Genomic DNA, 19,294 nt, shown 5'->3' on the forward strand with positions numbered 1-19,294 from the left:
GTAAGATAACATGTTGCTGACCCTATACAATACACAGTACAAGAACCATATGCTCGCTTACTTCTCTTGGCTCAGGCACTGCTTTTTCTGACGGCTCTGACTGTGGTGGTACCTTGCTAGGAAATACTGCACGTGAAGGCAATGGTTCTTTTTCCATTGGCCGTATGTTGGTTTTCCCAGAGTGAGGAGCACTTCTTCCATTTCTCTATGTAATAGACAATACAAAACCAGAGAATTTATTCACAGCAAGCAGAATGTGTCTGCATTGCCACTGAATTACTTGACAGGCCTTGCTTCTTCCCTGCATTTCTGCAGCAGGTTAAAAGGGTCTGTGTAGATAGGAAAACTCTTGCTTGTGATTTGCTGAATCTTTGTTCACATTTAGGAACTGAGTTCCCTCATCAAGGTAAGCTTTTGGGAGCCCCAACATCAAATTTGTTCTCAGATCTCTTTCAAGTTCTTCCTGTCCCTGCACGCTCCCAAGACCCTGCTGTCATTCTACAGCTTGCTTGAAGAAAGAGCTTGCAGTTTCTGATGGCAGCTTCTGGCAAGCTCCTCATGGTTCTGCAGTTTTCAGGAAGGCAAAAGTAAAAACTTCAGTGGAACTCAGATGCCTTTAATGGTTGCAAATGGATAGCAGCATGGCTGAAGTCGTGTTGCTACATGTAGGTTCAGGGAAGATTGGAGTAGGATTGCTACAGGCTGGATTTTTTTTTCAGTTCTTTCTGCATTCACTGGTAGTGGATTGGTTATAAATGGAAAAGGCTCTTCTGCTTCAACATCTCCCATTTGCGAGTGTGTCACTATGACCAGTAGCTTTGTGAAGCCGAGCCAAGAAGCACCATTGCTAGGCTCAAGGAACTAGTAAAATTCAAAGAGGGATCAAAGCAGATAATAACATGAATGGTGAATGTCCAGGGCTGTTGAAGTTAATGCTTAGAAAAGCTTCTTAAATGGAAGAAAGGCTTCACTGTTCAAGCTAAGTTCTAGCTGTTATAGATCAGGGGACATCTTTTTGGGGAGCAGAGTATTCCTTGCTGACCTATCGTGGTTTTCACCTGAAATGTTTGCTGCTGGTGACTCTCAGATGAGATGTTGGACTAGATGGGACTTGCGTCTGGTCCAGATTAGCAAATATGTCTTGTTTTCCTGAGTGGCTGACCAGAGATGGAATCAGGATAGAAATTCAAGCTGTTAACCTCAACTTCTTGGTTAACCTCTGAATTGGATGTTTAGCTACGTTATAAACCCTCTGTCCCTTTCTGTGCTGGAAAAAACCCTCAGAACCCTCTTTCTTTAAACCATTTCCATTGCTTCTTGCAAAACTTCAGATCCCCTCATTGTAGGTAGCCTAAGTACATTTTCAGTCTTCAAACTGTCTTTGCAAAGTAGCTCTGCAGTTGACTACAGGCTAGTTCAGACTGCAGAAGGGTCATTTTTTCTGCATGGTGCTCCTGAGTCCGTGCCACAAAACCCACGTGCTAACTGTGATTTCACTTCCCTTAATTGCATTTTGGAGGGGTGATTAATTACGTGCCACTACGTTACCACTAGAGGGATTACAGATATTAGACTGGCCCAAACTGTTTTGCCTTGTAACTCTCTTGTGGGAGTAGGAGAGGTTTTTTCCTAATCTGTGCCCTGCTTTCCTTGTTAACTCTTCTTGCATATTCAAAGGTGCCATGGGGTGTAAGTAGCTAATTAAACATGGTATTTGATAAAGTTTAAGGAGGTTTTAATTCCTGTCCTGTGGAGTATTGGTCTCCCATATATAAACATGTTAGTTAACGATTACTGCAGAGCACACGTATTTTCAAAGGTGGCTATTCCACTTTCCCTGGAGCAAGCTACCCATTTTCAAGCACAGTTTAAAGGGCAAAACTGCCTGTCCTCTTCATAAGAATTTGTTTTAAAAGGTTCTATTTAGCTTTTAAAGGATACATTCATCTGTTGAGTCACAAGATCTTGCATTAAGTGGGGAAACCAGGGGACAGATCTCCAAAGAGCCGGACAAGCAGGAAGGGGTTAAAAGAGGTCTGAAAGCCCTTTAGGAAGTCTTTCTAACTGAATAGGCTTGGCGGCTGTGCTCCAGTGCTTCCTCGCCATGTGGAACCAAGCACTTCTCACCACCACCCTGCGTTCACAAGTCCTGATGTCATGCTAATGCGATCTCGCACTGCGCGCAGTGCCAGGAGAGAAACAGCTGGCACTGGATGGCTCCCAGGTTCGTGATGGCATGTGGGTCTGCAGTCCTCCACCTCCTGATGTTGGGACCCACCAGCTTTCCCCAGCAGCACCTGGGCGGAGGGCTGCGAGTGTCCCACTGCCTGCAGCACAGGGCACTGTGGTGACCAGGGCTCCACTCTCACCTTATGGTAATGTTACAATCTATCGCTATATGATAGGCCACGTACATAGGCTTTAGATACAGTACAAGGGATCTTTCAAAGGCCCTTGAAAGTGCTGAAATGAGTGTAATTGCATAGCCTGCCAGGTACGCGCCAAATGCAAATGCAGTCTGTGGAGCTAGGTATTTGAACTACACACATCACAATGCTTTTTTTTTTAAAAGAGCTTTTCATGTTTAAGACAGTAACTTTTCCAAGAGGGCTGGTTCCTGCTAGGCTGTCCACAAAAGAGAAACAAAGAGGATGATGTGAGGCAACGAGCAAATGCCCAGCAGCAGCCTGTGAAGACCTGGACACGCTTAAGAGCTTGTTTTGTTTCCTGTGGGGTTCAAATACCGTAGCAATCCAACTGTATGGAGTCCAGACCTGATCTCTGTTGCTCTACTCTGTATCTTCTTAGTTTAAAGAAACAGTATTGGCCAGTTCAGGCACACAATTGTGTGTGTATCGTTCAATTCTTGGATTTAAAAAAGCCTGTCTGTGCTAGAAAATCAAAGTAGAGTTTTGATGAGTTAATTTATGTATTGCTATATATAATTTCTTGTAATATGTTCAGTTTCTTATCTGCAAAGTGTCTTTCCCCAGTAGTATGTAAAGACCTGACAGCATGTGTGTCCTTGCAAGTCACACCACGGAGGGACTGTGCGTGGGTAGCGGAGGGATGGGGAGAAGGCTGGGTTATCGCTAAGCTGCTTCTTTCCCCCTTAGGTGCGAAGGCAAAGCCTTTCCCCGACAGCCAGTCTTTCTGGGGAAAGCAGAAGCGAATATTTCACTGTCCAAATTCGACGAGAACCAACGGCATACCCCGAGGAGAGTAAACTGGATTTTGTGGAGCCTTCTACTGTTTCGTTAATTAGTAATAGAGTTTTTCCTGGAGATAAAGCGATCTATCGGTTAATGGAGTTTAACGTACTAAAATACCAGCGAGCTCGACCAAGGCAGCGCAGCCCCGCAGATACAATAGGCACATTGTTTCCCTGAGGATCCTATCCCCCTTTTATCTGGGGGGGGGGGGGGGGAATCACTTCACCCCACTTGGCCTCTCCTCCCGCAACGCTGCGGCTGCCCGCGGGGCTGGGGGGGTTCCCAGGGCGAGACCAGCTGTGTGTGTGTGGGGGGTGCGGGGTGTGGAGGACCCCGGCGGCAGCGCCGAGCGAAAGGGTTAAGGGCGGCGGGGCCGCGCAGGGGGCGGGCGGTCCCTCCCCGCCGCCGGGGCAGAAGTAGCGCGTCCGCGGCGGCGCGGCGCGCAGTGCCGAGGCGGCGGGACGGGGGAGACCGGTGCCGTTGCCCGCCCCCGCCGCTCGGGCAACCTCGCTGTGAAGATGGCGAGGGCGGCGGAGCGGGGCGGTGCGCGGCTGGGGTTGCTGCTGCTGCTGCTGGCGTTACCCGCCGCCGCCGCCCGGCCGCCCGCCTCTTTCCCCAGCGATGTGAACGGGCACAGCCTTCACCCGCCCTACTTCAACCTGGCCGAGGGCACCCGTATCTCCGCCACCGCCACCTGCGGCGAGGAGGCGGTGGGCACCGGTAGCCGCCGCGCCGTGGAGGACCTCTACTGCAAACTGGTCGGGGGGCCGGTGGCGGGGGGGGACCCCAACCAGACCATCCAGGTACGGCCGGGAGGGGACGGGGGGGGTATACCCGCACATGGGCAGCTTGTAGAGCCTCGCCGGGGTGGCAAAGCCGTCTCCCGGCCGGGGGGGGGGGTTGTAGAAAGGTCTGACCCCCCCCTTTGTGCTCCCCCCGGCCATCGCTGCCTCGTCTCATGCCTGTTTTTCAGGCGTTGGTGCGAGAAGAGGCAGAACCTGGGAAGGGCAGAGGCTGCAGCAAAGAGCGGGGCAGCTCAGAGCTGGGCAAGCAAGCGGTGTGCAGGGCCCCACGGCCCCCACTGCCGCGGGTGTTTTCCCACGCATCCGTGCCCTCAGCCGGACGTTGTACAGAGCTGGTGTGCACCAGCTGGCAGATGGGTTAGTGGTGGGGTGCTCTGGGAGGGGGCAGAGGACAGGCAGGATGGTCCCCAGGGCATCCTCCCCTGCCCAGGCCTGTGTACTGGAGTCGGGAGCCCATCTGAAGCCCCTTGGAGCGGTGGGGTGACGAGACACACGTGCTTGCTCTCTCCCAGCCTTGCCAGAAGTTGCACATGTGAAACATGGCTTGCTGAGTTCCCGTGGCATTATTTTTAAAGTTGCTGGTTCTTTATGTTTACAAAATCCTAGGCAAAGCAGCTCCTAAATTCCTCCGAGAGTCGGGGAATCAGTATGATAAATGTGATAGTGTTTATCTTTATGGGTCTTAACTCCGCCATTCCCTCTGTGTTCAGTGGGGCATTCGGATGCGCAGAGGAGAAAGTTAAGAGGGTGAATTTTACAAGCAAATGTCAGGTGACTTATCTCAGGGGTCCCATTTTAAGTGGACCAGAGAGAGCTTGCAGCCAGGAATGTAGATGGTAAAAACTGCTGTGCAGCTATGGTCCTCTTGAAAAGAGGAAAGAACAGTTGTAAACAGGCTTGTAAAACATGAGTTTTAGTTGCAGGAACTCCAGACCCACTGCCCCCCTCAGGGCAGCCCAAGCTGGGAAGAGCAGCTTTGATTTGAAATGCTTTACAGCCTGAAACCTGCCATGGAGCGGCCAGCTGCTGCTCGCCGCTGTTTTCTGCTTGTTGCTTATGAGGTTCACAGTGCCAGTTCACCTGTTGCAATGGAGCAATAGGGTTGTCCCTAACAGTAAGGAAGACCAAGGGAAAATGGTCAAGTTTCTTGGATTCAGCCTTTCTTGGCCTTTTGGTAGGGGTGGTTTTGTTATAAGATGATCTCTGAAGCATTTTTCTCATTCTGGCCACATTCTCCCGAGTTAGTGCTGTACTAGGAATTTTCTGGCTATTGTGTGGTTATGACATGGAATTTTGCTCCGTATGTAGTAGAAATTGTTGAAGATGTTACTGGATGGCAAGAAGCTGACATACCCTTGTCCGAGTTTTGCCACCTTTTAAAAGTGATCTGTTTCACTTTGCACTGTAAAATAATGTAACTTGAAGAAGCTTTGCTTTAAGTACTAGTAGCAGGAGTCTATAGGGACCTTGATGTAGTAATTGTGCCTAGAGCGAGGCAAAGGTAGTAAGGAAAGGTAAAGAAGTAACTGCTGCTATGTGCACTTGCAAACAAATGTGAATGATCTGATCTGCTAAGCAAAACTGGGAGGATAAGACTGCTTGGAAAAGCTGGCAGATGTGGGTATGCATTTATCGCTCTACATCTGCCCACCTGCGCTCCCGCCACACCACTAGCTTAGCATGACACACTGCACTAAGGATGCTGGTGACTAAAATAAACCCTTCAGGCTGTACCAGCTCTGGGGGCAGTTGTAACTCATCCTGCAAGTGCAGCCCTTCCCTGGCACCGCAGGGTGTGCACATCCTCCCATCTTCCCCCTGCTGCCAAACAGGGCTCCTCAGCCGCAGATTTCTGCAGTAACCTCCTCCCGTCCCCTCTGCAGCTCTGGCACAGGGTTGCTTTGATCTGAGCACCACTTCCCAGGCCAGTGGTCTTCGGTCAGTCTGAATGCTTTAGAAAAATCCTTTTGTAGTAGCTCCTTTCCATGACCACAGGCAGAACCTAAAAGGGAGGGGAGGAAACAGGAGGCATCAGAGCAGAGGTCAGAGTTCCCAATTCATCCCCTTTAGGGGTTTTGGCACCACCTGGTGACTAAATCAATGAGGGAGGTGGGAGGGAAGTGTTCAATTTGAGCTGACTGAAACAACAATAATGAACTCCACATGCATGCCCTTGCTGCCCTTGCTGTGTCCCAACAGACGGAGTCCCTTCCCTTCTCTGTTCACCTGCTCAGTGCTGCTTGTGCGTGGGGCAGCTGTGGTGTAAAGGGGGTTTTGGTCAGGAATTCTGGAGGAATGCCTCTTGGGACCCTCCAAGAGATTTCCACGTGCCGTGGTGGTGAAGGGATGTTTGCTTGACTAAAGACCTAGTGTAAACATTAATACAATCATCTAGTCAATGAGTTCTGTCAGTTCTCTGTTTTCTGCTTGTTTTCATTTGACATTGTAGAAGACATTCAGGAAAGGGAATTCATTGACTTTAAAACGTGATGGTCTCAAAATGTCAATAATCATTAAGCTTTCTGAAATAATGCTGCCCTAAAGACACTTGCAGTGTTTTTGGCACAGCTTGTGGGAAGGCTGTAAACCTTTTCAAGGAGTTTCCTTTGGTTTATTCAGGGCTCTTTGGCAGAAGACAGCATTTCTAACTGTGGGGGGCTTTTCAGTCTGCAAGGATGTGATGCACAGCGATGCTGAGGTGTGCTGAAAGGACTTGTGATGGAGGTTTGCTTTCCTTGTCCCACTCTCCAATCAGCATGGGCAATCCTACCTTAATGATAATGTCTTGAAGATGAGCCAAAAGAGAGATTATAGGTTTATTTTTCTGCTCAAGCTTTATTGAAGATGCTTGTAGCTAGCTGTCTTCCAAGACAGAGACAGTTCTGCAAAGGCATAGCTGTGTGCTCATGTTTCCCAACCCACCCGGCTGCCTGATGGCTGTTCCAGAGACCTGCCAAAGCCGGCAGGGATCGTACACTGCTCTCGGAGTGAGGCAGGGTGGTAGACGATTACTTTATTTCAGGATATTAGTTGTATAACAATAAGGGAAGTTACTGGCATTAATTGAAGCAATTATAGACCTTAGAATTTAAACAAGTGCAACAAACCTCACTGATTTCAAGTCAGTGCTGCTTTTGCTTCGTTTGCACGTTGAATTGCAGTGCTGAGCTACGCTTGCCTGAGCAGCTCTGGTGCTTACCAGCGGTCTTGTCTTCTTGCTCTTCTAGGTGTTGGTAACAGATGAGGTCTGAAGCCGTTTCATACCTGAATGTCTCTGAATTAAGTGGCATTCTCTTTTGATATCCTGCAGCAGTCAGTGACCATCTGGTCTGGTGCTTCTCTGTCCCGTGCCGTGTCTCTCGTGCGTGGTGCTGCGTGGCAGAGGCGAGCTGGCTCAGCCCAGGGCGCTCTGGGCTTCGGGTGACAGTGGTGCTGTACCTCTCTGTATGTGTCTCTTCTGTGGTTACATATATGATAGCATTGGACTTTGGTGGTTTAACTGCAGCTGAAAACACAAAGTTTTTAGAACAAGTTGCTGTTGCCTGCAGAAAAGACACCTGGTGAGATAGCACCTGCTTAACTCTGTGTGAGCAGTTACCTGATCTGTGAGGACAGCCCCTGTACCAGCTTGCAAGCATGTACTTTCCTTGTCTGAAATATTACTTTTTTGCCCCCAATTTCCTGCCTCTTACCTCATCCCCAGCAGCCCAGGCTGCCCCACACTCCCTGTGGTTTTCTGATAAATTAGGTGAGGAGAGCTGAGGTTGGGTCATGGCAGGGCCAGATAAATGGGGACAAAGCCATCTGCTTTCCCCCAGGCAAGCTGTGCCAGCAGGGTGCCAGGCTAGTCTTTATGCTCAAGGGAAACTTCAAAGTTCCCATTGACATGAGCAGGAACAGGATCAGGCCTTGCAGTCTCTGGAAGCTGCCCTCCATTCAAACCTCCTCCTTATCTCTTTCCCTTTGCAGTTTGCTCTGATTGTGGCAGTTTTATGTTCTCTAAGCTGCCTTCCAACTTCTTGCATTGCTGAAGTTCGTTCTTTGGTGTACCTTGGTGATGTCCATGCCTATGCAGCTCTGGCAACCTGCCGTCTCCACTAGGCCTGTGGCTCACAATTGCTTTTTAATTAAAATCCTCTGCTGATGTCAGAACTTCTCTCTTCCCTGTAGAGTCCTGATGTGCTGTGCAGGAGCCCGAGTTGCTCTAAAATAGGAAAAGCTGGAAATGATTCTCATCAGGTTTAGGTCTGGCTCTAATGAAACAACTAATGAGCAACTGGTGCATCAGAGGGGTTATTGCACTTTTAACAGCAAACTTAGATCAGCTGTTGATGTGTTTACCAGCCCAGTGGCAGCTAATGCATGCAGGCTGCACAGCAATGGGGAGGGATAACAGCAGCATTACACATGTGGAGCAGCAGATCCTAATTTTTAGTCCCCTCTTACTGAACTTGAATTGACTGTCACCCATCAATGGGAACTTTGAGTTCAAAATGGCTTTCACATCTGTGGCAAGAATTTAAAGTATGAAAACACTTTATTTTTTTGTTATTTATCCCCATTTTGTAACCTTGCCTTGCTTCTCTCCCCACCTCAGTGTTGTGTATTGTGCCGCAGAAATTTCCACACAACCTGTTGCACCGGTTCCTGTTAAAGGTTTGAGCTGAAGAGTTGGGTCAGTTTTATCTGGTCTGCTCTCCCTTCTCGCTCAATGCATGTTAAAGTGAGCCTTGTTCTGACCTCTCTGTACAGCAGGAGCTCCCTGAACGGGCATCAGGGTTACCTGGATGGTTTCAGCTTCCCTTTTCTTTGGCCTTTTGCTTGCCCATCCGCTATTTTCGTATCTCTAGAGTTAATTAAAAGGTGTTCTTGTTCAGGATAATTTGTGTTGCATAATTGCCCGCAAATAACATAGCACATGGCTGTGGGGAAGAATGCTGTGAAATCTTTGTTTCCTTTGCACTGAGATTACTCCAGAGTTTGGGGCATCTGGAAGATCACATGCTCTGTGGTGGCTCTGCCTGGCCTCAGCCCTTGCAGGGATGCAGATGCAGTAAGCAGGAAGGAGATTGCCTCCCTTGAGATCATGTAGCTGGTATAATATTAAAGCTGGCTGCAGCTGGGACAGGCAAGGGCAGCTTGCTTGACTGGGGATAACTGTGCCTTTAAAAGGAAAACTGCCTGTACCAAGAGTCCCCTTCTACACTGTTTGTAGCAGCAATTCAAGTGACAGAACAGTGGCTCCACAAAACAAGTAACTTGCCAATTTTCAGGGCTATTTGCAGGTTTCCTTAAGAGTGAGTCAGATTCATTTGTCCATTAAATGGGAAAGAAAGAATTGCCCCTAACAGCTCAGGTCTTTGTTTGATAGTGCTCAGGAGGTGCTGTTAAAGTTGCAGAGCTGTTTTCTCTGGCAGCGTGTCCATAGAGCTGACAAAGCCACCCGCACCACAAAAGCAAGGCAGAAAAGTGATTGCAGCTAGGTCCCTGGCCAGCTGACAGCAGGGGCTGTCCCTTTCTGGCCTTGCATTGCAGCATCGCCAGCAAAAGGAGCTTGGCTGCTAGACTATTAAGCTTGAAAATGTAGCTGAAAGGACTATGCTTGCAAAATGAATAGGTTGACAAGAAACAGATTGCAGGGAGTTGGGCAGAAGAACTGCCAGTCTGGGTCCATAGGAATGACTGAATGCTCTGGGTCAGGATCTCTGGGTGTCAACAGAGGTGTGAGTGGCAGCCTCAGCAGAGGAGCTGGTGGCCCTGGAGCTTGAGCTACTGCTCTCCGTTGTGGTGCATGCGGCTTCTCCCTCTGCATACTCTTCTGCATCTGGCAACCAGTTCTTTGTGTCTGGGTCCCCTTGGTCAACGCTCAGTGCATATCCGAAATACAGACTACTTAGAGCAGCCTAAATTCTACACTGGGTGGTTGTTGTGGGGTTTTTGAGCTTTTTCTTGTTCCTTTTTCCATCCATGCTCTAAATTGGTGCAAGCGAAAGGTTTATATATTGATTTGCATTAGCAGGCTTACACCCCATATTTTCTGAATTGCTTTGATACCTGTCTGCCTTTGTGCCACGTTTTTCTGGCTACAGTTAAATGTTATTTTTGTACTTTCCAACAGGGCCAGTACTGCGACATCTGTTCCTCCGCAAACAGCAACAAGGCCCACCCCATAACAAATGCCATTGATGGGACAGAACGCTGGTGGCAGAGCCCTCCTCTTTCCCGGGGGCTGGAGTTCAACCAGGTCAACGTCACTTTGGACCTTGGACAGGTAACCCAAGTCCGTCTTGGTTATATTGTAGACTCTGCTGGCAAGGACCTGCTCCTCTGCTTCTAAAATCCTTCACTGGTCCTTGCTGGAAGGGTGGGACAAAACCTGCTCATTTAATGATAGGGCAGGAGGCTCTAGTTAAAATGTGGAAGGGAAAACCTCTTGTCTGTCTGTTTGTAGTATTAACTGCAGTCTGTGCTATTTGCTGTTGCTACTTGGGCTCTCCCTAAAAGTTGAGTCACTCATGGAAATCTACTACTCGCTATGCAGGTGCCATTGCCCTGAAGAGGGTACCTGCCTCCCGGAGGGGGACGGTTAGCAAGGCTTCACCCCAGAACATGAAAATACAGCCCTGAGGAATTTAAGGTTGTGCTGTAAAACTTCAACTGGTTCGTTTAAAGCTCTTTAAAAAAAGCAAGTCCGTGCTGAAGATCTTTGTATAAAAGACAGAGAATGACAATAGATGTTTGGTCTCTAATGCTGGCAAGTCAAAGGGAATTAACATTGTAATAGCATGGCTGCCAGCCCTCACCGCCTCCTATTCATCAGCAAAACCATCCCTCTGGAAATGGGTTATTCTCTAAGACTTTCCTCAGCTTAGAGGAAAGCAGCAGCAAAGATGTGCTGCCTGAAGCTGCAGAGGCAGGAAGGTGTTATAAGCCAGAGACCTGAAGGGCTGTGGGTCTGCTTTCTGGTATGGGGCCATTGCTCTGGCTGTCGGATGGGGCAAGTCCTCGGCTCGGGGCAGGGGGTGCTTGAGACACCCCTTTCTCCACAGTGCCATGCAGCCTTGTCTCTGGGAGCAGCCCCAGCTCCTCGCTGGCAGCCGTTAGCCCTTGTAATTCAGGATTTGGGGCATTTACTCTGTAGTCTATGACAACTTAGTAGTTGACTACTGAAGTGCCCCCATGAGCAGGTAGGGATGGGCTTTCACCTCCTCTGCTGTACTTCCCCAAGCTCTGCTACCAGCCCTACAGCACCAAAGGCCAAGTTTGGGTCCTCCTTGGCTGGAAGGTCTGTGGGAGGGGGGAGTTGTGCAGCTGTGGACAGCTCACCTCTTGCATAGGGAACTTGCTTGCTGTGATTGCTCAGACAGCCTTTCAGGGGCTGAGTGCCCTGGCCCTTTCTTTGGGAGTTTGCATTGATGGTAGCGATTTCAAGCCTTGTCAGACACTGCAGCTTTGCACTGACCTTGCAGGTGGCTATTTCACCCTCTTTGGTGGAGTAAAGGCTCGTTTGTCACTGCTGTTTGCAAGGTGTCTGACTCCAAATTTACAGCTATAGATACCTGGGATGTATTGATGACGATACCCTTCTGTTAAATGCTTCAAACCCACACTTTAGTCCCCAGGATTGTCTCTGATCCACTCCCTGCCCTGCTGTAGTGCTCGCTCGGAGCCTCTCAAACACCCTCCACAAACTTGCTCTCTCCCATGAGTGCCAGCTATCTAAAGCTGTGCTATACACAGCACCAGCAAAATAATCTCCTAACGCCCGGGGCACATCATGCATCGCATAATAGCTGTGTGGGCAAAGCCTCCCAGGGCTGCACACAGTGTGTCGATCCCGTTAGCCAACGTAGGAGGCATCTGCTGTGTCTCTTAGAAACTTCCCAGCTGGCAGGGGTGTGCTGGGTGGGTGGACTGCTTGCGTTCCCTCCTGTGACCAGGGGCCAGCCTGCAACACGGCTTTCTGATCACTCACCACTACTCTGGAAAGGGATTTTCAAAGACCACCTTTCCTTGAGAGCTTCTCCTCCTCTTTGTTATTCTCTGTGGCAACTTTCTGGCTTTAGCCCAGAGCTAACCCAGCTGCGCTGTGTGCTTGCAGGCTGCTGCATTTGGCTCACCTGGGGATTTGCAGCCTTCAGAGCTGCAGTGCTGGGAGCCAGAGCTAGGAATAATTTTGCGGGGCTGTAGTATTGCTAAAACTGAGCTGGTGTAAGTTTACCTTGTCTTTCCTGCCTTCCTCTCCCAGGCCTCTGTATTTGCTCTTGGTACCCTGGGGGGTGGGATTGCACCATCATTTCTGCAAGGCTGGTAGCAGAACTTCCACATGTGTGCTGGTTGTGGTTGCTTCACCTAGTGGGGAGTTTCTGTGGGCTCACAGATCTCTGCTTCCCTGCCACCTTTGCAAAGTAAGTGGTTGCCCAGCTGGTCTCAACAGGGGCACAAACCTAAAGCTTCAGCCCATTTTTAGTGGCTTCCTCTTTATACATGCTCTTATTGTATGTAATTGCTTTAATAACCTGTTTATGCTCCTGGTGAGAGTCAGTTCTTTGCTTTTCCCTCCTTTGTTTTGGTAGGTCGGGCAATAGAAACAAGATGAAATGTTACAGAATCGCTAATTTCCTCCTTTTGAAGTTGAGGCTGGTTGAAAGGATGGAAGATAAAAAGAGGAATTCTTGGGACCCAGCAGGGTCTGCAGGGCTAGTGCAGGATCAGGCCGGCGTACCTGGCAGCCAAGCTTTGCAAATTCCTTGGATACCTGTGAAACAGCGCAGGTAACACCCTCAAAGGCATGTCTGAGAGCAGGGCTTTTTTTGGCTGGCAAACAAGGCCTCTACTTGCTCAATATAACCCTCTAGGGAACTCTTGGACCAATTAAGATTTAATTTAAGGGGCTGATGGCCACTAAAAGCTTTTTTCCCTTTGGGGGATCATGAGTGCCTGGTGCTGATGGCATGGTGCTTTGGCAGGAACACGGCAGGGGGTGGCACAGGAGGTTATGGTGTCAGCCCCCTCCCTTTGCTGCTGTGCTTCCCTGCTGTCTTGGTCCCTCTCAAGCCGTAAGTGCTTAATTACCGGCTGGAATCAGGTTTCTCCAGCATTTGGCAAGGCTGTGGCAACTGGGAGAGGGGTGCTTAATTAAGCAGCCTGTTGGTCTTTGCTTTTGCTGGCTGGGAGCTTGCTCTCCTCACAGGGATGTTAAAATCCTATGGGAAGGAGAGAGGGAGGAATATTCACAGCTAGCAAATAAGTTAAAGAACAGCTCAGGCTGGCCACCCAGCTGGTGTGAGTATATTAAACACTCACATCATGTCATCTTAGTGCCAGCAGTGGCCTAATCTTAACGGCTTCATCAGCAAGGCGGATCGGAGCTCCCACCACAGCATGGGAAGAGATTGTGTCTGATTATCTGCTGGGGGGGGGGGGGTCGGATCTGAATTGCTCCTGCTGGTCCCATGTCTATTCTTGCCTCCTTGGGGAGAAGTAATTTTTCTTTTCAGAATTGGTGGGGGGAAAAGCTGGCAGAGGAGGAAAAGTCACTTGAGGGTTCCCATGTCAGACCCGGGTCTGAGCACCAGAAATAAGGCAAACAGCTCCAAGGAGGAAAGTTAAATGAATTTTAGGAGCTACTTGGGAGGGGACTATGAAGAGGGAATTACTTTTTTTAACTTGCTTTTAATCATTACCTTGTGCTTAAAACTTTAGTATATTCAGGGTGAATGGCTTGGCCACTTCATGGATTTGCTGCAAAATACAACGTCATGGCACCATGTTGAAGCACGGTTCAGGTTTTGCAGGGTGGAAGAATTGAAGGGTGCTGTGTGCTGGGAGGACACTGTTGTATGTTGTGGTATTGCTGGACAATCTGGACTTGTCCCCAAAACTGGCCATCCTGCCTGGCTTGGAGGGCAAAGGCCCATGTTGTGACCAAGGGTCCTAAGCCTGCCCCACTGCTGCTTAGCTCCAAGCTCATTCCTTTCCTGCCTGGAGCCTCAAGACCAGCTGGAAATGGGAAAGTGCCTCTGCTGCAAAAGGGCTGTGCGAGGAGTAGAGGGACAGGAGACCATGACTCACTGCCACCATGGGAATTGTCCCCTGTGATCCTGCTGCGATTAAGTGCCACAGTGGGTGGAGGGGAGGAAAGGGTGTGATGGAAGATTCTTTTTTTTTTTTTTAAGAAGGTCGTTTGAGTCAGAGCTGACAAAAATCAGGAGGTTTAAAGAAACATGAATGGCTGGCTTCCTGCCAGGGCCTGACATCTTCCTTGCATGAAGGTGAACCCAGGCCAGCCCTTCCAGAGATGTTTATGGATAGTTGGTGCTTTATGATAAACTCTGGAGAGGAATGCTTGCAGTCATGCAAGAGCAGGAGCTTCGTGCCAGTGCCTGCTTGAGGTTAATTACTGCAGTGAGAAGGTGGCTGGATAGCATCCCCCGTCTCCCCCCATATCCCCAGAGTCTGCTAGCCCCAGTGACTCTAGAGAACAGCAGAATTTCCGACTGAAGCTTTGCAGGGAGTTTTGAGTTACACCCCAAAGGTATTTAATTCGGCAATGCCACGCAGGGTGCACGCAGCCTCATCTACACACCGGTCACTGGCAAGAAACACTTAAGTCCATTCACCTGCCACTGAGGAGAGAAGAGATACCTCCTCCTTTGGAGAGCTCCAGGCTGTTACTGCTTAAAATGCAGCTCCCTTTAGGGTTAGAAAGAAAAAAAACCCATTGCATTCATTGGTAACTCGTGAAGATAGAAAGGAAATGGAAAGGAAATGAAAAGGATTGTGAGCTGAGCTCCTGGGCCAGTCTGAAGGTGTGTTTTGTAGTCCCTGTAAGATGTGTCTGGGCAAGGGAGTAGATCAGTAGCTTACCGGGTGCCTTGAGAAGTACCTCTTGAGTTTTCTGGTAATTACGGTGCGATCTGCCAAAGTTACCATTTTTTCTGGCCTCTGTTGAACTGATTAACTTAGGCTTGCCAGGCTCCTCTAGCTTCAAAGTAAAGGTGTTCATTGGCACAATACACACTGGACGCTTCAGCCCTTGGCCATCAGGCTGTTATTCTTTCAGTGTGAAACTTCTCTCAAAAGGAGGTAGGTGTTTTTCCTGTGGTGGATTTCCAGGGCATAAACCTACTTCCTTTCCCTCTTGCACTGCAAGCGTGGCCCCTCGGGACCAGCTTTGCGCAACGGTTAGACGTGCAGGATGCTTGCAGGTTCTGCGAATGTGGCTGAATGCCTGACTTGCATGAACAAGTCAATCCTCTTTGTGTGAACTGATTTCTTGTTAATGAATATTAAATTCCTATTCATCCTTGGTAGATCTGGGCTGGGTTCTGTAGGTGAAAATGCCACCTGGCCTAATGCTAAATGAACACCACTGAACCAGAGCATAGTACCTTGTGTGTCACAGTGCTCTGAAATCTTCTTTTGCCTCAGTTTCTAGCCTCCCATTTATTTTCATTTAATTGAAATAGTAGTGGAAGCTGCTGGTGGAGATCTTCAGGAGCCCTCTTTGAAAAGCAGCTGGAAGGAAAGCCTTGCAAACCGATGGGCTGAGGCTTACCTCCCTGTCCCCAGCAAAAGCCTTCAGCACACAGATGAATCCGATGTTTATTCCCTGGCTTGCTTAATTGAAAAATTCTTCTTGGTGAGTAAACTCATGAAATTCCAAGAGAAAGCCCATGGTGGTTCTCGATTGGAGTTGTTGTCCTGCTAGTGGCTGCTTTCCCTAAGCTTGGTGTGGGATAGGGGTGATGGTCATCCAAGAAGAATTTTCAGCTGAAAACTACTTAAATTTCTCCCTTCTTTCACCTTTTTCCTTTTTCGCCTTCATTTCAGTTGCTGTGAGAGATCCTACCGCCTCTGGGTGATGTAGCTGCTGTTGATGTTTCCCTCTGAGGCATCCTTGTTCATTCTTGCTAAACACAGAGGGAAACTTGAAGTGAGTCTCTTCCTTTCCTTCCCCTTGGTGGGGGATGTCTTCTGCATCATTTTCTCCAGCACACATAGCTGGGAAATTCACAGCTTCCATTTCTCTTGTGGCCACAGGTTGCCTTATCTGCCTGGCATGTGTTTTTCACTGAGCGTTGCAAGAATGGGTGAAGATTTAAGATTTTTTTGTATGTAGTTTTTACTTAATTTCTCTTACTGTGAGGACTACTTGGTCTTCGCTGTGCTTGAGCACCACTGTGGGAAAGGGTAGTAGGAGGGCTTAGTGACATTTGTTGTGAGCTTTTGCACCTTAAGTAAAGGGCTGGGGCGTAAAATCTCTAACAAAGACATTCTTTCTCCAAATTGTTCTCTAGCTCTTGGAGCAAAAGCAGTATTAAAAATAAAGCATGTTAAGCAGGCTGAGCGGAAATCCTTTTTGCTTTCAACAGCTGAGCCTGCGGTCTCTTCTCTTGTGTAGAGTCCTCTGCAATTGCCATAAAATGCTCCAAAAGTAGATCAAGATCTCTGTTTGTCTGTTTACAGGCTTCAGAATCCTAGTTCCCTGATGTGAAATGGCCTGTGACTCCCCTTTAACTACAGAGCCTGTTCAATGCTGCTGTATTTCAACGTGACTGTCAAGTGGAAGCGGGGTGCATATTTGTAGTGCTTCTCTGGGAAAAGCAGAAAAGGTGTGACTGTGAGAGAGTGCACAGCACTGGGAGCTGGCGCTGAGCCCAGGTGTATGGATCTTCTCTCCCAATATATTCTCCCCTTTATTGTTTGAAAAAACTTAGCTTGTGAAGACTGTTCTGTTTTCTTCAAAGTTGCAGTTCCCCTGACCCAGACCAGCAGCTGCTTGCTTTTTTTTGTTGGGTTTGGTTTTTTTTTGTGTGTGTGTGTGCTGATAAGGGGAGATTTTTGCCTTCGCTTGCCCCTTCTCAACCTTTTTGTGCTTTCTGCCAGCTCCCACTGGATTCCTGTCTCCAATGGCTGTGCAGGAGCCACTCAGGTGAGCAGGAAGGGAGTGCCTGATTGTTAATCAAGTGGGGATCTGTCTCCTCTGGCAGCAAGAGCAGACCCATCCTCTGCTTTTCAAAGAGCCTTGCCAAGTCGAATGCCAAGTTCACTTCTCCGGCATCCAGAGCAGCCAAGGCTGAGACTTCTTTCCTCTTTGTTACTGCTGTTATTGGTTGCTGTAAGGGAAAAGATGTGCAGAATATCAGTTTAGGTAAATCATGGATGACACGTGAATTTTAATTGTATGTTATGTTTACTTAAGTCATGAACCAGTACTGCTTAAAATCAGTTTTCTAGGGCTGCAATGAGTAGATGGTATTTCACCTGTTACATTTGATTCCCAAAAGACTTGCCATGCCTCATGTCTGCCAGGCTGTGAGCACTGAGAAGAGAAGGCTTGCAGCGGAGCAGGGTGCTCTGGGCAGATCGCTCAGCATCGTGGCACCTTTTGTGGCCTCCAAGGAGGGTGTTTCTGCCCGTCCTTTACATCGTGTACAAATGACCCTTGTGCTTGAACAGCTTAATCTCCCCAGAGGCTGTGCTTGCTCTGCCTAGACCTGAACCAGCGCCGGAGAATTCAGGTGTTAAAATAAGCCTCAGCCTCCCCCCTCCCAGAACAGCTCTGGGTAACAACTGATGAAAGGATAATTGCTCTGTTTCTAAAAAGTGCATGCAAGATTTCCACTGTAATTTCTCCCTAGATATTGTTGCCTATTTTTAATTTTGGTGTGATGAGAAACAAGGAGGCTGATGGTGAGGTCTCCTGCCATGGAGCTCCCTCTTCCCTCCAGGCTGCCTGTTCCTGCTCAACTCCCTGGGATTCTTCAAAGATTAGGAGAAAGCCTCGGGGCGAGCACGAGCTGGGGAGAGGTCAGGCGAGCTGCAAGCTGGCCTATGGGAGGCTTTAGTTCGTAATGAATAGCTGGAAGGCAAGCCTTGTAATTTCTTGCTGTTCTCCTGGAAAGTGTCTGCTTGGCTGGGCTGGTAAACAAGAGCATGCCTTGAATCGGGTGTGAATGTGTGCAGATACATGTGCTCCAGGGGTCAGCTTTGGCCTGTTTGTGGTTGTATTGGGCAAGTTAAAACAGACCAGAACCATCTAGGTCAGGCCTCTGTTTACTGGAGAGTTGTGTTTTCCTACTTCAGACAGATGAGCGTTTTGTGAAGGTCAGTGTACCCAGTGGAACCGGAGAGGTTCACAGCTCTGACGTGGAGTGTGCTGGCATCCAAGTAAGTGGGTGAGCATTTTCTGCAGTTTGGCTTGTCCCATCTCCAAAATGGGAATACTGCTTCTACCTCCATCATTTTGTGTGCACAGCCTGTGTGCTGGAGCCTGCACAGCACCAGACCGAGTACAGAATCGTTTGCAGAAGAGAATGATTTCTTGAGTCAAGTCCCCAGGACAGCTCGTGGCTTGGCCCTGTGCAGCCCTTCTCTTCTGTCCGTTGTCTTCCTCCAGCAAGTGACAGCATCCCTCACCGCTGCGGCACGTGCTTGGCTGTCCGTGAACTCATGCCTTGAACACACACCTGAGTGCGTGCTGCTGAAGCCAAGGGCTGTGAGCCTGGAGGTGCTGCCAGTCCTCATCTTCATGTGACCCACACGTGGGCTGGGAGACATGCTCATCCTGTGGCATTGCACGGTCGGTTCAGTTCTTGATGCTTGTCCTGATCACAATGAGAAGCCCCTCAAGTGGGCTGTTCCTGCTTCCTGGGGCAGCTTTCCGGGAGCCGTCCTTGCCTTCCACAGCTCTGGCACAGCTATGTCCTGGCTCAGATCCACCGGTCTGGCAGGGAGGATGCGAAATACACTTCTGATCATCTGCCTAGTTGGCTTCTCTGCTCTTTCAAGCCTGTTCTAGCCCCCCGCACCTTTCTTTTGATGCTTTACCAAGCCTGGCTCAGCCCTGCTTTCATCTCTGCCTTATCCTTTTATTATAGTCATAAACGTGGGCCTCCGGGCTGTGCCCAGCCTTGATCCTCAGCCGTTTCCTGTTTTCTGGATTCAGTGCTCTTCAAATTCCAGACCTCCCCTCCTATGTGTGATGCCAAGCAGTGCAATAAATACTACACTGCTTCCCATTTGATGGAAATTAAAAGGCAGACCAGTAGGAAGACACAAGGTGAGAGGCGCACGCCCGGTGTGATGGGATGGAAGAGTCTTTCTAAATGGCTTATGAGTAGACTCAAGATCAGTGGCAGCTAATTAGGGAAATGTGGTCTATTCACACAGACCTGGTAACTGAGTTTTTGCTTCTGGAAGTGTGCTGAAGGGATCGTTAGAGAGGAGGGATTGGAACAGGGATTTGTCATACTGGGAGATCCAGGGAGGAGG

At 49.0% G+C, this 19,294-nt stretch overlaps 1 protein-coding gene across 2 annotated transcripts in view; it reads left to right on the forward strand.

The window, feature by feature from the left end:
* Positions 1–3,638: 3,638 nt before the first annotated feature.
* LAMA5 (laminin subunit alpha 5) overlaps positions 3,639–19,294 on the forward strand; it is a 96,923-nt gene continuing 81,267 nt past the window's right edge. Inside the window, exons 1-2 of one of the 2 annotated variants that reach the window (XM_052786016.1) lie at positions 3,639–4,015; positions 10,134–10,286. In XM_052786016.1, the coding sequence (XP_052641976.1) occupies positions 3,731–4,015; positions 10,134–10,286 (438 nt within the window). In that variant the 5' untranslated portion in view covers positions 3,639–3,730. The remainder of the gene's footprint in view (positions 4,016–10,133; positions 10,287–19,294) is intronic. The other variant, XM_052786008.1, reaches the window with a different exon arrangement.

Source organism: Harpia harpyja, chromosome 1 (genome assembly GCF_026419915.1).
Source record: "Harpia harpyja isolate bHarHar1 chromosome 1, bHarHar1 primary haplotype, whole genome shotgun sequence".
NCBI lineage: Eukaryota > Metazoa > Chordata > Aves > Accipitriformes > Accipitridae > Harpia > Harpia harpyja.